Source organism: Eubalaena glacialis, chromosome 3 (assembly GCF_028564815.1).
Source record: "Eubalaena glacialis isolate mEubGla1 chromosome 3, mEubGla1.1.hap2.+ XY, whole genome shotgun sequence".
Lineage (NCBI taxonomy): Eukaryota > Metazoa > Chordata > Mammalia > Artiodactyla > Balaenidae > Eubalaena > Eubalaena glacialis.
The window spans coordinates 128,499,576-128,514,526 of NC_083718.1; the positions used below are offsets into that span (position 1 = coordinate 128,499,576).

At 38.0% G+C, this 14,951-nt stretch overlaps 1 protein-coding gene across 4 annotated transcripts in view; it reads right to left on the reverse strand.

Moving 5' to 3' along the window:
* ST6GALNAC3 (ST6 N-acetylgalactosaminide alpha-2,6-sialyltransferase 3) overlaps positions 1 to 14,951 on the reverse strand; it is a 544,206-nt gene that overhangs the window by 210,325 nt on the left and 318,930 nt on the right. For 3 of the 4 annotated variants that reach the window (XM_061184013.1, XM_061184012.1, XM_061184015.1), the window contains exon 3: positions 4,405 to 4,814. In XM_061184013.1, the coding sequence (XP_061039996.1) occupies positions 4,405 to 4,814 (410 nt within the window). Of the gene's footprint in view, positions 1 to 2,324; positions 2,566 to 4,404; positions 4,815 to 14,951 lie in introns of those variants that run through there. The other variant, XM_061184014.1, reaches the window with a different exon arrangement.

Here is a 14,951-nt window from a genome sequence, read left to right on the forward strand (position 1 = left end):
GAACAAAACGGACCTGGAGGAATCAGACTCCCTGACTTCAGACTATTCTACAAAGCTACAGTAATCAAGACAATATGGTACTGGCACAAAAACAGAAATGTAGATCAATGGAAGAAGATAGAAAGCCCAGAGATAAACCCACGCAACTATGGTCAACTAATCTATGACAAAGGAGGCAAGGATATACAATGGAGAAAAGACAGCCTCTTCAATAAGTGGTGCTGGGAAAACTGGACAGCTACATGTAAAAGAATGAAATTAGAACACTCCCTAACACCATACACAGAAATAAACTCAAAATGGATTAGAGACCTAAATGTGAGACCAGACACTATAAAACTCTTAGAGGAAACCATAGGAAGAACACTCTTTGACATAAATCACAGCAAGGTCTTTTTTGATCCACCTCCTAGAGTAATGGAAATAAAAACAAAAATAAACAAATGGGACCTAATGAAACATAAAAACTTTTGCACAGCAAAGAAAACCATAAACAAGATGAAAAGACAATCCTCAAAATGGGAGAAAATATTTGCAAACAAATCAATGGACCAAGGATTAATCTCCAGAATATATAAACAGCTCATGCAGCTCAATATTAAAAAAACAAACAAGCCAATCCAAAAATGGGCAGAAGACCTAAATAGACATTTCTCCAAAGAAGACAGCACATGAAAAGCTGCTCAACATCACTAATTATTAGAGAAATGCAAATCAAAACTACAATGAGGTATCACCTCACACCAGTTAGAATGGGCATCATCAGAAAATCTACAAACAACAAATGCTAGAGAGGGTGTGGAGAAAAGGGAACCCTCCTGCACTGTTGGTGGGACTGTAAATTGATACAGCCACTACGCAGAACATTATGGAGGTTCCTTAAAAAACTAAAAATAGAACTACCCTATGACCCAGCAATCCCACTACTGGGCATATACCCAGAGTAAACAATAATTCAAAAAGACACATGCACCCCAATGTTCATTGCAGCACTATTGCAATAGCCAGGTCATGGAAGCAACCTACATGCCCATCAACAGACAAATGAATAAAGAAGATGTGGTACATATATACAATGGAATATTACTCAGCCATAAAAAGGAACGAAGTTGGGTCATTTGTAGAGACGTGGATGCATCTAGAGACTGTCATACAGAGTGAAGTAAGTCAGAAAGAGAAAAGCAAATATCGTATATTAACACATATATGTGGAATTTAGAAAAATGGTACAGATGAACCGGTTTGCAGAGCAGAAATTGAGACACAGATGTAGAGAACAAACATATGGACACCAAGGGGGGAAAGTGGCAGGGGGTGGGGGTGGTGTGATGAATTGGGAGATTGGGATTGACATGTATACACTGAAGTGTATAAAATGGATGACTAATAAGAACTTGCTGTATAAAAAAATAAATTAAATAAATTTCAAGAAAGAAAAATAACTAATAAAGAGAAAGAATTGGTACTATCTTCTATCTCATAGTAACCAAACGGTTAATGAGACCAAGTTTCTCTTTATAAGGTATATCAGTTAATAAATGAAAAAGAAATGATGAAATATCACCATTCTGTAATCTCTAATGAACTATTCGATCTAGACAATGATCATTAATGAATGCTAACATAAAGAGACAGAAAACTTGACAGTCACATCCTGATAGAAGTATCACCTAATAGTCTTGATAAATTTTTTTTAAAAATTAGACCTGAATCCAATAAATCCTCAATATAGAGATACCAAAGTAGAAGTATCATGGGGGTGCAATCAGCACAATCTAGATTGTGGACAAATGACTAGGTTTTTTTCAATAATAAAGGGAGAGAGTGGGAGAGAAGAAGCCATGTGTTAAGAGAAATATAGGAGACGTATCAATTATTTGTAAAGCCCTTATGGTAATCCTGATTTGAACATGCACGGACCTTAACACTAATCCCAATTCAATTAACTGTTAAAAATATTAATGAGATCATTGGAGAAATTTGAAAACAGACTAAATATATATTGTTATTAAGAAAGTATGCTGAAAAAAAAAAAAGAAAGTATGCTGATTTTTCTGTAGGACAATGGCATTGTGTTTATTTTTAAGAATCTTTATCTTTTAGAGATACATGCTGAAATATTTATGAATAAAATAATATGATGTCTGGCATTTGCTTCAAAATAGTCCTTGGGGAGGGAGAAAGTGTACAGGGGTTTAGATAGAACAAGATTGGCTATGAGTTAATAATTATTCAATCTGAGCTGAGGTATACAGCAGTTCATTACAGCATTAGTCTCCCTATAAGTCTGACATTTTCCTTCATAAAAAACTAAAAAATATCCTTCTTTGAAATCTGGCAATGAACATCAGGTCACTATGGGAAATCTTTAACAATAAAATCCACACAGCTAAATTTAGGGTACAGATTTAAATCATTGTGGAGATTGCTGCCCTTGAGGTTGTTTTGGTCGACCTTTTGTTATCCAACCAGATTTTACCATAACCATCCGTTCTGCTCATTTCTAGCATAGTTGTCTTCTTTGGTCTGGTTGCAGTATTCAGTGAAGCACCAGACAGGATTAGACTTGGGGAAGAAAACAGCAAGAAAGCATCATAAAATCATTTTGACTTGTTTTTTCTACTTTTATTTTGGTAACTCTCCCAATTGAATGATACCTGCAAATTAATTTTACCGAGTGCGCTTTTTCCCACCATACAAACAGCTTTCCTCATCACAGCCAGTAGGAAAATGAATCTCCCAAAGCTATTCTCTTCCAGTGCTTGTTGTACGATCAACACATCTGTGACAGTGCTGTCTCACTGAAAGCTCACAGCAAAGCCAGCATGATATATACACATGGGGACAGACAGCATGCTGAGCTCGTCTCTGATACCCCAGAATTATTCTAGGGCTTATAGTTATGACTAGGGCATACCCCGAGGGCTAAATGTTACTAATGAAAAACCAAATATACCTAATTAACTGCACTGCTCTGGGCTAGTGAGAGACCAGAAATTTCCAAAGCCACTTGAGAATGGTCGTATTTATATAGAATGGTGCTACATGTGAGAGTATTTCTTTGAAGCACATACCTACGCCTTTTATCCCTAGTGCCTGTCTCTTTGGACTGTTTATGCTACACTGATTCAAATCTTAACACTGGGATTCTTCTTGCTAACGCTACAGTGGAAGGGGCCACTATCATGGCTATTTGTCTTGCATTTCATTAGAAGCTATGCATTTTTGGTGCTCAGAAGTAGAAAACACTAAATTCCACCTACATTGTCAGTAGGAGAGTTGAGCCAGGTAAGATTTTAAAATAATTATCAACATTTAAATTATACCCAGAGACATCAGAAACTCCCCTTCTCAAGCACACACTGCAATATAGTTGAAAGTTTAAATTTGATAATAAGGAAGAATAAAAGACAGATATTTTGAGGAAATCAGAATGTTAATATTGGAATTATAGTCAATGCTCAATTTATCCATGGTGTTACACAAAAAAAGCAAAATTCACAGTAATTCAAACTTTCAGCAATCAGTTTCAATATTTTCCTTCAGCAGTTCTTTATTAGAACTAGATATATGAACTAAGGTAAACTGATTTATAATTCTACTTCTCTCTCACATACTGGTTACCTTTCTAAAGAGGAAGAAAAAGTGGTGAGCAATAGTTACATGGGAGAAGAGGAGGAGGAAGAGGGAGCAAGGGGAGGAAGCAGGAAAAGTAAGGAGTAGGAGAAGAATAAGACAGGCCGGCCTCGGGAAAGGTGGTTTACAGAATGCTGCAGAAAACCGGATGTAATGAAAAAAATGCAAATTGGTTTTTAGATCATTGAGTGAACGGTATGTATATCTCATTTCTCTTCAAGAATCCACTGTTAATGATTTTAAGGAATGCATAATTTCAACATGGTATTCCGCTTAACATGTTAAATGCTAAGTTATGGTGTTCACGATCGCAGGACCTATTTGCAGGCAAGAAGCTATGCAACCTTATTAGAGAATCGATAGTTTGTTCTGTTTCGTGCTCTCAGTAAATTTTTGCCACAGCTTCCAAAGGAGTTTAGGTCCTAAAGTTCTCTCACATTTCTATTTTAAAACAGAAATGTGTAGACTTCTTTCGGCTAAAATCCAATTTATTCAATAGCAAATTGAGCTAAATAAGAAGAAATCTAAAGATATCTTGGGGAAGCAGCCAGCGTTTTTTTGGAGCCTCAAGCCAATCAAAAGGGAGAGAACAGAAGGTGGGGTAGGTGGAATAAATGGGGCCTAGCTGCTGGCTCATCAAGTAATCATAATAGTCAAAAACATATAACAATCAGTTTGAAAAGTTACTCTGTTCATTTGATAGCTGGCAAAAGAACTCAGCAAAGATTTAGCATAAAAGACAATAAGGCTGCTTCTCAGAGGACTCACCTGTCTTTCCCAGTTTCCTTCTTAAACACTCCATCACAGTAACTCATGCGCTTCTCTGTGGTCACGTAAATCTGGGCATTGGGATAGATGTCAACAGTCTTTTTCAACATGTTGTAAACAATGCCATTGCCGTCTTTCCTCATATTGCGGAAAGGGCCCCAAATAACATAAATAGTAGCATTTGCTTCCTTGAAAAAATAATCAGGGTTTTTCAGCAAAAGAGGAACGCTGGTATGGGATACAACTCGAATCATTGTCATGCGGCCAACATCTTCTTCATAGCCCTTGGTGGGGGCATTGTTCATTCTCCAAATGCAGGAAGACTGATCTATCTCGTTCCCCACCTTCTGGCCAACCATCTGACCTGAGTTTGACACTATGGCACAAAGCTTACAGTCCAGTTGCAAAGGCTGAAAAACAAAAAGAGAAACAGGGCGGGGGGAGGAATGTGTAAATTAGTAAGTTCCATCTATCCAAACAAGTTCCTCTCGGAAAACAGAAAATCCAGATATTGTGCATAACTGCTGAGTGTGGGAATACCTCTGAAATATATTTATACCAAACCAACAGTAGTTGTGTTGCACTTTAATTTATTATTTAATTATGCCTGTCTACTAGACGGTAAACTCAGTAACAGCAGAATCCATGTCTGTCTTCTTCATTTTAACCCCACTCCCCAGAAGTCCCTGGAATACCATAGTAGCTCAATATATAGTGGTTAAGTCAGGAAATGAAAGCAATTTAATTTAGATAATTAAGATAATTTATTAGGACCCTGAACTTAATATTAGGGAAGAAATGGACTTTTCCAATTCATCTAGAATTACTGATTTAGTTGAAAAGAGAAAAGCAATCCAGAAGAAACATATCAACATACCAACAGGTTCAATCTAGGTGGGCAAATTGAGTAGCAAAGAGACTCAGAAAAGTCACCAGGATAATTATCACACAACTGTCAATGGTAGGGACTCAAAGTAGTTATTTGACTAACTACTAACTACTATGTACTATGTTCGAGGGGTTGGGGATTCAGCTGTGAAAATTTTAAACAAATATCCCTGCCCTCACAGAGCTTACATAAAAGTGAGGGAAGAAAGGCAACAGACAAATCTGCACAGTATATGTTAGATGGAGGTAAGTGCTAAATAGGGAAAATTAAAGCAAGGAAGGAGGTAAGGATGTATCTGTGTGAATGTATGTGTGTGTGTTGGTGGAGTGACCAGAAAAGGCCTCAGGAAAAAATTATATTTGAGGAAAGACTTGAATGAAGTAAAAGGGCTGACCATGGGATTTTGCAAAAAAAAAAAAAAAAAAGGCATTCCTGCAAAGCAAAAGCAAAAGTCACTGCAAATACCCCAGGGCAGGAGAGGAACAATAGGGAGGGCAATGTGGCCTGGCAGAGCATTGAGAATAGCGAGTGAGTACTGGGGCAAGAGAGGTGGCAGGGGAGCCATCACTTAGGGCCTTTTACTTAAGAGCCACTGAGGGCTCTGGGCAGGGGAATGACTGATCCAAGTCACATTGTAACAGCTTTGGCTGCTGTGTGGAAAACTGACACAAGGAAGGCAGGGGTAGAAACTGTGAGAACAGGATGCTGCCATAATCCCAGCAAGAGAGGATGATGGCTTGGACCAGGTTGGGTAGCAGAGGAGGTGGTAAGAAGCTGGTCACATGCTGGATGTTTTCTGAAGGTAGGGCTTGCTGGGTTGACCAGTAGATGGAAGGTGAGATCTGAGAGAGAGAAAGGAGTCGAGGATAACTTCAGATTTTTAGCCTAAGCAATTGGAAGCCTGGAGCTGCCTTTAACTGAGAAGGAGAAGGGTTCAGGAGAAACAGACCAGGGGAGGAAGCAGGAGCTCATTTCCAGACCTGTTAGATTTCAGGTGACTTGAACATAGACTCCTGCAGCAAATGTTATAACAAAACTACTCAAGCAGCTTTTACTTATCTTCCTGATTATTAAAGTAATATGAGCTTGTTGTGGAAAACTTGAAAAATATAAAAAGAATTAAAACTCTCCATATTTCCACCACTCAACAACTGCTACAATGTTTTGTAGTATTTTCTTCCTTCTAGACATGTTAAGAAATACCATTTATACAATTTGGCCGCCTTGATTTTTCAATTAATTTCACATCATTAAACTTTCCCATGTTAGTAAATAGTCCTTAGAGATATTTTTAATGCCTGCATAATATTCCATTGTATGGATGTACCATAATGTACCTATCTGCCTCTTTCTGGGCATAAGCTATTATCTGATTTTTTTCTATTATAAAAAAATTGCTTTGATGAGCATCCTTATGCTTCCCATTGTATTCTGGATGCTAACAGTTATTACATTAATTTAACTTTACTTCTTTGATTTCATTTTTATTGTACACTGTTAAATACACTAGAATGACAAGGTTATTTGAGATGTCAGATTAAGAATTTCAAAAAAACTTGGGGCTTCCCTGGTGGCGCAGTGGTTGAGAATCTGCCTTCCAATGCAGGGGACACGGGTTCAAGCCCTGGTCTGGGAAAATCCCACATGCCGCGGAGCAACTGGGCCCATGAGCCACAACTACTGAGCCTGCGCATCTGGAGCCTGTGCTCCGCAACAAGAGAGGCCGCAATAGTGAGAGGCCCACGCACCGCGATGAAGAGTGGCCCCCGCTTGCCACAACTGGAGAAATCCCTCGCACAGAAACGAAGACCCAACACAGCCAAAAATATAAATAAATAAGTTAATTAAAAAAAAAAAAAACTTTACTTATGCAGCCCACAAAGGTCCATTTGTGAAGTGCCTTAAAACTGCTATGAAAGGGACTGTCCATCACTCCTGCTACAGTAAGATTTCTGAACTAAGGTGGGTAGCAGGTGATCCAGGCACCAGGTTAGAATAGGTCTGCTCAAAATGGGTGAGTATATTAGGGCACTTGGAAATGGGTTTCTCTAGATTGGTGCCATAGTGAAAACTTCCCCAATGGGCAAATGGAGGCACAGGGGGATGCCTCTGAGAATCAGGCATTGATCTAAGCCCCTTCCTCATGCACCTAGGAGCCCACAGTCTTTGGGGATGATAAGGAAGAACACAATGTTCTTCCTGCCAGGCAATTTGCAGCTGGGCCTGACATCCATTACACTTAGCTGAGTCCTCCAAACTCACTTAGAGTCACACAAATCAATGCCTGATTTAAATTGTGTGGGTCACATGGCACATTCCAACTTATCACCAAGATGCATATGGTGCAGTGAGGTTAGGTTCCATTTACTGTTCCAAGAAGTTGCTTCACTGTATGATAAAAACATTTTGAGGATACGGCCTCCACACATTAAAAAAAAATCAAAAAGAAAAAAGAAAGATATAAAGAAAAAGCCTTGGATGTGTTCTAATCTACAACATGTAGCAATCTGCATTGGATTTCCAAGTCATTAAAGTGAATTAGCTGGTTCTGCTGTAACAAAGCTTAATTTAACTCATAAAAATCAGTATACTGGTTTCACTTGACAATTGTGACCTCTGAGAGTGATCAATTAAGACATCACAATCTGTTTCATGACAACATATCAGGATGCTGCAGCTGTGCAGTTTATGAGGTCAGCAGCTGACTAACAACTTGAGGGCAAACACTGGGAATAACAGCCTCTTGTCTATGTGACAAACATGTAATTGGGCAGGGTGCTACGAATCTAATGACTTTGGGGATAGGTGGTGATCTTTAAATTGCCCCTTTCTTTTATACTATTCACTTGGCCATATTGTCACCATGGCCAGAGTGGTAAGAAACTTCTGCATGTCATACTTCTTGTTCTCAGACCTGCCTAGCTGTCTGGTTTCCTGAATGAGGTGCCAGGAGACATGGCTGCATGGAGTGACTGCTCTATTTACCACTTGGTTGCAGGAACCATCTTTACAGTATGATAGGAGTGCAGGGCTAGATGAATGAAACAATCCTAATCAGAATCAGAAGCTTCAGGTAACACGAAGAGCTTGTTAAAGCACAAGGGACTCATTTATATGTTTGAAGGCACCTTCAAACTACAGTAAGCCATGATAAAAAGAAAGACGCACCTGGGCATGAATGGATGGTTTGACCCAAGAGCTGCTCTTATCTGGTTATCTCAGTTCCATTTAATAGCTTTATCGCTGCATCTTGTGATCTCAACTTTCTTTGTTAAAATGTCCTGCTGTTTCTTGAGCTCGTTTATGTTATTTGATTTGAGGCCCTTGCTTGAAAATTTATTCCATATGTGTCCACTCGCTCAGTTCTGCCTCAGTAAGCAGTTTCTTTCTAGATTGAGGCCCTGGATTTTCTGAGACCTTTGGAAAGATTTATCTGGCTCCACTTTATCAAGCCTCATCTTAACTTTCAATTCTCCTTTTCAGTTGACTTGTGCCTATTTTTTGTTTCTCTTTATTAAAAACAAACTTGACCTCTATGTCTTTTCCTCTTGTACACTCAAAACATCAAGCCAAACGCTTTGCTTGGGCTTGGGCTGTGTCTATAAACTGAGATCACCACAAATACACAGCCGACCCTGTCTAGGCAACTGTGTCACTGTTAAGAGAAAGCTCACAAATGTCAAACGCTTCCTTTTATTTGACATCTAAGACACTGATTTTTTTTTAGTGGTAACATCATTATACAGGCATACCTTGTTTTACTGTGCTTCGTTTTATTGCGCTTCATAGATATTGCGTTTTTTACAAATTGAAGGTGTGCAGCAACCCACGTTGTCATATGATGGTTAGCGTATTTTAGCAATAAAGTATTTTTTAAATTAAGGCATGTACTTGTTTAGACGTAAGGCTATTGCACACTTAATAGACTATAGTATAGTGTAAACATAACTTTTACATGCCCTCGGAAACCAAAAAATTCGTGTGACTTTACTGCAATATTCACTTTATTGCCGTGGTCTGGTACTGAACCTGCAATATCTCCAAGGTTTGCCTTATTTGATTTTGGGTATTTTCTCCCTCTGCAAAATATACTGGCTCTATACCTGCATACCTGGTAATAAACAGTCAGCTTGGGGAAAGTTAAGTATTCGGTGACATCTAGTAAACAATCAAGTAATTTTTACCTAGTACCTATTCTGTGCAAGGGTCTGTTAAGGGTAAAATAATTTTAGAATTCTAATCAGTGTGAGCTTTAACCTCAGTACACAGCCATGAGGTAGGTGGGGAAGTTTTATGATCAACTAGGGTCAATTCATAGACTATTTTAAAGGTCTAAGGCATTGCCTTGAAAAACAAGTCCTTTCTCTGCTAAAACAAATCTTGACATTTGCCTCCTTATAAGAAAAAGGACTTGATTCCTGGCTGGGATGCAGGGAGAGGATGAGAGAGGGAAGAAGCAGTGTGAGGGAGATATATAAGCATGGTGTATTATATTTATTGATATTAACATGATTGAATACATACTATGGGCCAGTCATCCTGCCCAGCACTTTATTACATTATTCCATTCAGTTCTCATAATAAATTCTTCAAAAGTTAGTTTTTATTTCCCATTATTGAGTTGAGGAAATTGAGACAAACATGATGTCCAGTGGGTACTAGATGTCTTTCAGGTTAAAAAGAGAGCATATATTATCTTTCATGAAATGCACTCACAGCACTATTAAGAAGTGGGGGATATTAAAGAAATATTTACTATTAATTTGCACTATCCCTAATATACATATAGGCAAACACCTCAAATCTCACCCAGTATCATATTAAAATTATTTATATTAAATTATAAATTAATGTTTTTAACAATGCTGGCGGCCAAGAATGTCACCAAAACAGGACAAAGTTCTTAGTTGATGAAAGTCTCCTCAGGAGTGTTACAGTTTGCATGGGGGTAGAATTAACCTCTCCTTTCTGACAATGGCATTATGATGGCATAAGAAATTATGTGCACATTTTTTTCTTAATATTTCAGTTTGAAATATGGCTGAAATTTTAGTCTAAGATAAACTAATCATGACCAATTTTATTGGCTTTAAAATGGTCCTCTACATCTTTTCACTCAATTTGCTTTTCAAACTTTTTTTCATAGCAGCAGTGAATTGTGTTTCTTTCTGAAGCATTAAATGATTGCAGTCCATGTCCGAGAAAACAAAAGGCCATGGCAGATGTTGTTATAAGCTGGTCTCCTTGGCTAAAGAGAATACCTCCCCCTGTCGGAAAGCCTCCTTGAGGCAAATGCACTCTAGAAGCCCCCAGTGGCTGCTTTCAAGTCCTTGGGAAGCAAAGTCAGCTGGAGACGCCAAGCCCTCCTCTAACTCTTTTGAGTTGCTCCCCTCTCCATATGTACGAAGGTTCTAGGACACTGGCTGCCTGGGATACTATGCTCATCCTGTAGGTCATTTTACAGGCATGCTGATTTTTATTTTTATCTTATCAGAAGCGTGAGCATTTAGCACAGAAGTGGATTCTTGTTTGCATAAACGTTGAAGAACGTAAGCGCAAGAAATCCTTGATACTATGGAGGTAAGGAGGAAGACGTGGCTCTTCCCATCTCTTTTTAAGAGTCTGTGGCATTTTAATAATTAGCTTTATTTTCCTGTGTGGAAATATTATTTAGGTGGACTCTAGAAACCAATTCACCATGACATGCCCAACTGATCCTTGCCTGGTTGAAAAAAAAAAATGACCAAAACTAACAGGTCACTCACTCTGATCGGCAAGTTTCACCTTTTCTTGAGTCACAGTCACTTTTCTCTTCAAACTAGGACACATATAGTTAAAGACTTCTTTCTGTTTTTCTGCTCTAAATGTACACACACACACACACACACACACACACACACACACACAGTCACCCTCATCCAGCTAATGAGACAGCTCACTCTCCTGGCCACTTTCTCCATCCTGCTCCTTACCAACCACTCTGGAAAATTCCCCTTCTCTCTTCTTTGGGTAAGAATCTGACAAACTGCCCTTTCCTTTTTGAATGATATATTGGGACAACTGCTAAGCACTTTACATTTTAATCAGTAAGAAGAATGAAATATTTAACCTTTACTTTTTTCTCCATGAATAAGCTTATAGACAATACAAAAGATAATTAAAATCTGTGAATTAAAACTTGCAAAACAGTGTGGTTTCCCCAGCAAAGAGAAATGGCCAGGTACGAAAGGTCACCTGTCAACCAGTTCTAGTTATTAAATCTCTGCATTTATCACTGAGGTGGCTCTACAGAAAACGAAGGTCAAGACATTAAATTATGAAACAGTCAGGATTAGAAAAGGTCACTAAAAATTCAAGTAAAATTTAACCAAACCTGCTAATTCTACACCCTACAAGTAAGCAGACACAGCCAGGGATGAAACACAGCACTGGACAGAGCTAATCTATCTCCCTACTTTAGCCCCATATTGAAAATGGATTTCTATTTGATGTCTTGAAGTCTAAAATGAAACTTGCTCATCTCAAATAAAAGCAGGATCTTCGATAAATATTTCAGAACGAAAATCATGTTTGAATCGAACCAGCTTAAATTATTAAAAACATTGTTTTATACTATTCTAAGGGTTGCTTTCACTTCAACCATGAGAACGCAATTTAAAGTATCGGCAATGGGGCACTCCTGGCACTTTAAATGCTTTACAGGACAATTAGCAACTCACCACTCACTAATTTACTACTTTAATGTTGAAACAAATGAGATCTTTGCTTTTCATCATGCAATTTGAATGAATTTGAACAAAGCAGGTTGAACAAAGCTCTGGAGACACACTCTTCAGTTTGCTGTCATTTATTCCTCTACTCTTCCTGAATGTCTTCAGAGTTTTAGTTTTAGAGGCTTCAACATGTATAATGACGCCATTGGGGAATAGCTTTTGCCTTTATTCTCCTCCATGTTCTTTTGAGGTCTTCCAAGTGAAAGGTACAAAAAAGGCATTAACAATCTGGCATTGTTTTTATTGCTTGACAAAGAAAATAATGTATTTTAATTTTTCCTGTGTTTCAGGAATGGTTAAGCAAGCTGTTTTCATCTACACTGAGTCACTTTCAGCAGACCTCTGTGAACAAAGAATTGTAAAGACTGTTCTAGAGAGAAATCAACACAGTTCAACCAAGCCAGCCTGTATATGTACTTTTTTGCCCCTCCACAAGCCAGCTTCTTTCAGTTAATGCAGCTTTCAAAAGCAGTGTGTATAAATCATACACTATGAGTAACAGCACATAAAAAGATAAATTTGATAACCCACAGTTTGGCTCTGACTCTGTGGATTTGGGATATGGCATTTACCTTGATTCCTACCTGGTGGCATTACATCCAAGCATAAAACTTAACAGGGGGGTGCATAAAATTGTTAATGTCAAGAGATAATTCTAAAACCAGCACCATAAAGCTATGTTTCTCAGTCACCGTAGATGATGTGTTCTCTTTATTTGGAGCTTCCTTTAGAAAATGGATCGTATAATCATGAAGGCAGGCCAAAGGAAAGCAGTTTGCTTTCTCTGAACTGGAAGGCAAACAATGAGTCTTTTCAAACCAAAAAAGAGTTTTCACCTATAGACTGAGAAAATGGGAGTAACTCATATTTCACTATCACTATCAGATCATAACAAAATTTGACTGATTTTGAGGCCAACTTACCTCTGGATTATTTTCCTCTCCCTTCAGGAAGATGAGCTCAAGACCCAGTGCTAACATACTATCCAGGTGGATCACATAAAGAGAGTAAGAGAGAAAGCTGATTTATGCTATGGTATTAGTATCTCACATGTCACTCAGCTAGGGACATGGCTCTCAACTAGCTGTGCATTACAATGACCAAAGGAGCTTTTAAAAAATTATAATGGCTGGACTTCATCCCAGACTATTTGAATCAGACAACTCTTGAGGATGGTGCCTGCACATAAGTTTTTTTTTTTTAAGTTTCACACATGATTCCAATGGGCATCTAGGTTTGAGAAATATTGTCCTAGAGGAATTAGCAATGGCAAATTAGACCATAATGCCTGATAAAAAAGGATGAAAAACAAAATGGTAAATTTGGATCCCTCACGCACTAGACGCTAGTGTAGTAAGTCCTTCCATTACCCCTCAAACACTGCTAGATTGGTGAGCAGCACTTAGAATTAAAATCAGTCCCAAAAGTCAGAGGTTCTGAAGAACAAATGGGAAAGATATTGGAGGTTTGCATGTAGTACCAAGCATAAGAACTTTATTTCCACAAAGATATTGTTAATTATATAGCATTAGAGGTGTTCTTTTTTTTTTATACAGTTTTAAATTTATTTATTTATTTATTTATTTTTTATTTTTGGCTGTGTTGGGGCTTCGATTCTGTGCGAGGGCTTTCTCTAGTTGCGGCAAGTGGGGGCCACTCTTCATCACGGTGTGCGGGCCTCTCACTATTGTGGCCTCTCTTGTTGCAGAGCACAGGCTCCAGACGCGCAGGCTCAGTAGCTGTGGCTCACGGGCCTAGTTGCTCCGCGGCATGTGGGATCTTCCCAGACCAGGGCTCGAACCCTTGTCCCCTGCATTAGCAGGCAGATTCTCAACCACTGCACCACCAGGGAAGCTCCCAAGAGGTGTTCTTTATGTTCTGGCTAGAATTTGCTTTGGAAGCAAGGAAAATCATGTTACCTTACAAATGCTCTTAATTGTTATGTAGAATTTCTGCCAGCATATAAGGCTAGTGATAAATTGAACATTCGTTGATGTTCATTCAATACAGGTTTTTTGGGGTTTTTTCATCTTGTTTTATTTTCTAGGCTGGAGGATGCTTTAGGGGGTTTGTAGTTTGAGAGGAAGGGGTTGGTGAAGAGGGAGTAATTGCAAATACAAGAAAAGGACCCACTAATGGAGTGAGAACCCAGGAAAGATAGGAGTCAATAGTTTAAGGAATATTACTAGGTCATAAAAATAATGAAATATTGTCATTTGCAGCAACATCGATGGACCTAGAGATTATCATACTAAGTGAAGTAAGTCAGACAAAGAGAAATATTACATGATATCACTAATATGTGTAATCTAAAAAATAATACAAATGAACGTATTTACAAAACAGAAACAGACTCACAGATGTAGAAAACAAATTTATGATTACCAAAGGGGTAAAGGGTGGGGTAGGGATAAATTAGGAGTACAGGATTAACAGATACATACACTATATATGAAATAGATAAAAAACAAGGACCTACTGTATAGCACAGGGAACTATAGTCAATATCTTGCAATAATGTATAATGGAAAAGAATCTGAAAATCCTTTTCAGAATTTTATATTTTAAATATAAATGTATTTATATTTACTTCTTTTATATTCAGATATATATATTCAGATATATATATCTGAATCACTTTGCTGTATACCTGAAACTAATACATATTTTAAATCAACTACAGTTCAATAATAAATAAATAAATAAATAAAACTTAAGAGTACAGTTGGATGAATAGCCTTTGAAAAAGTAGAGACGCCTCCTCCTCTGAGACAGGAAAAAAAGAATTAAGAATGAGGAGAAACATGTGACCTTACAAGAATGGAATACAACTAGAGTTTACTCCAGATCCCCTTATATTTCTATAAAGCAAGTAAGGGTTAATT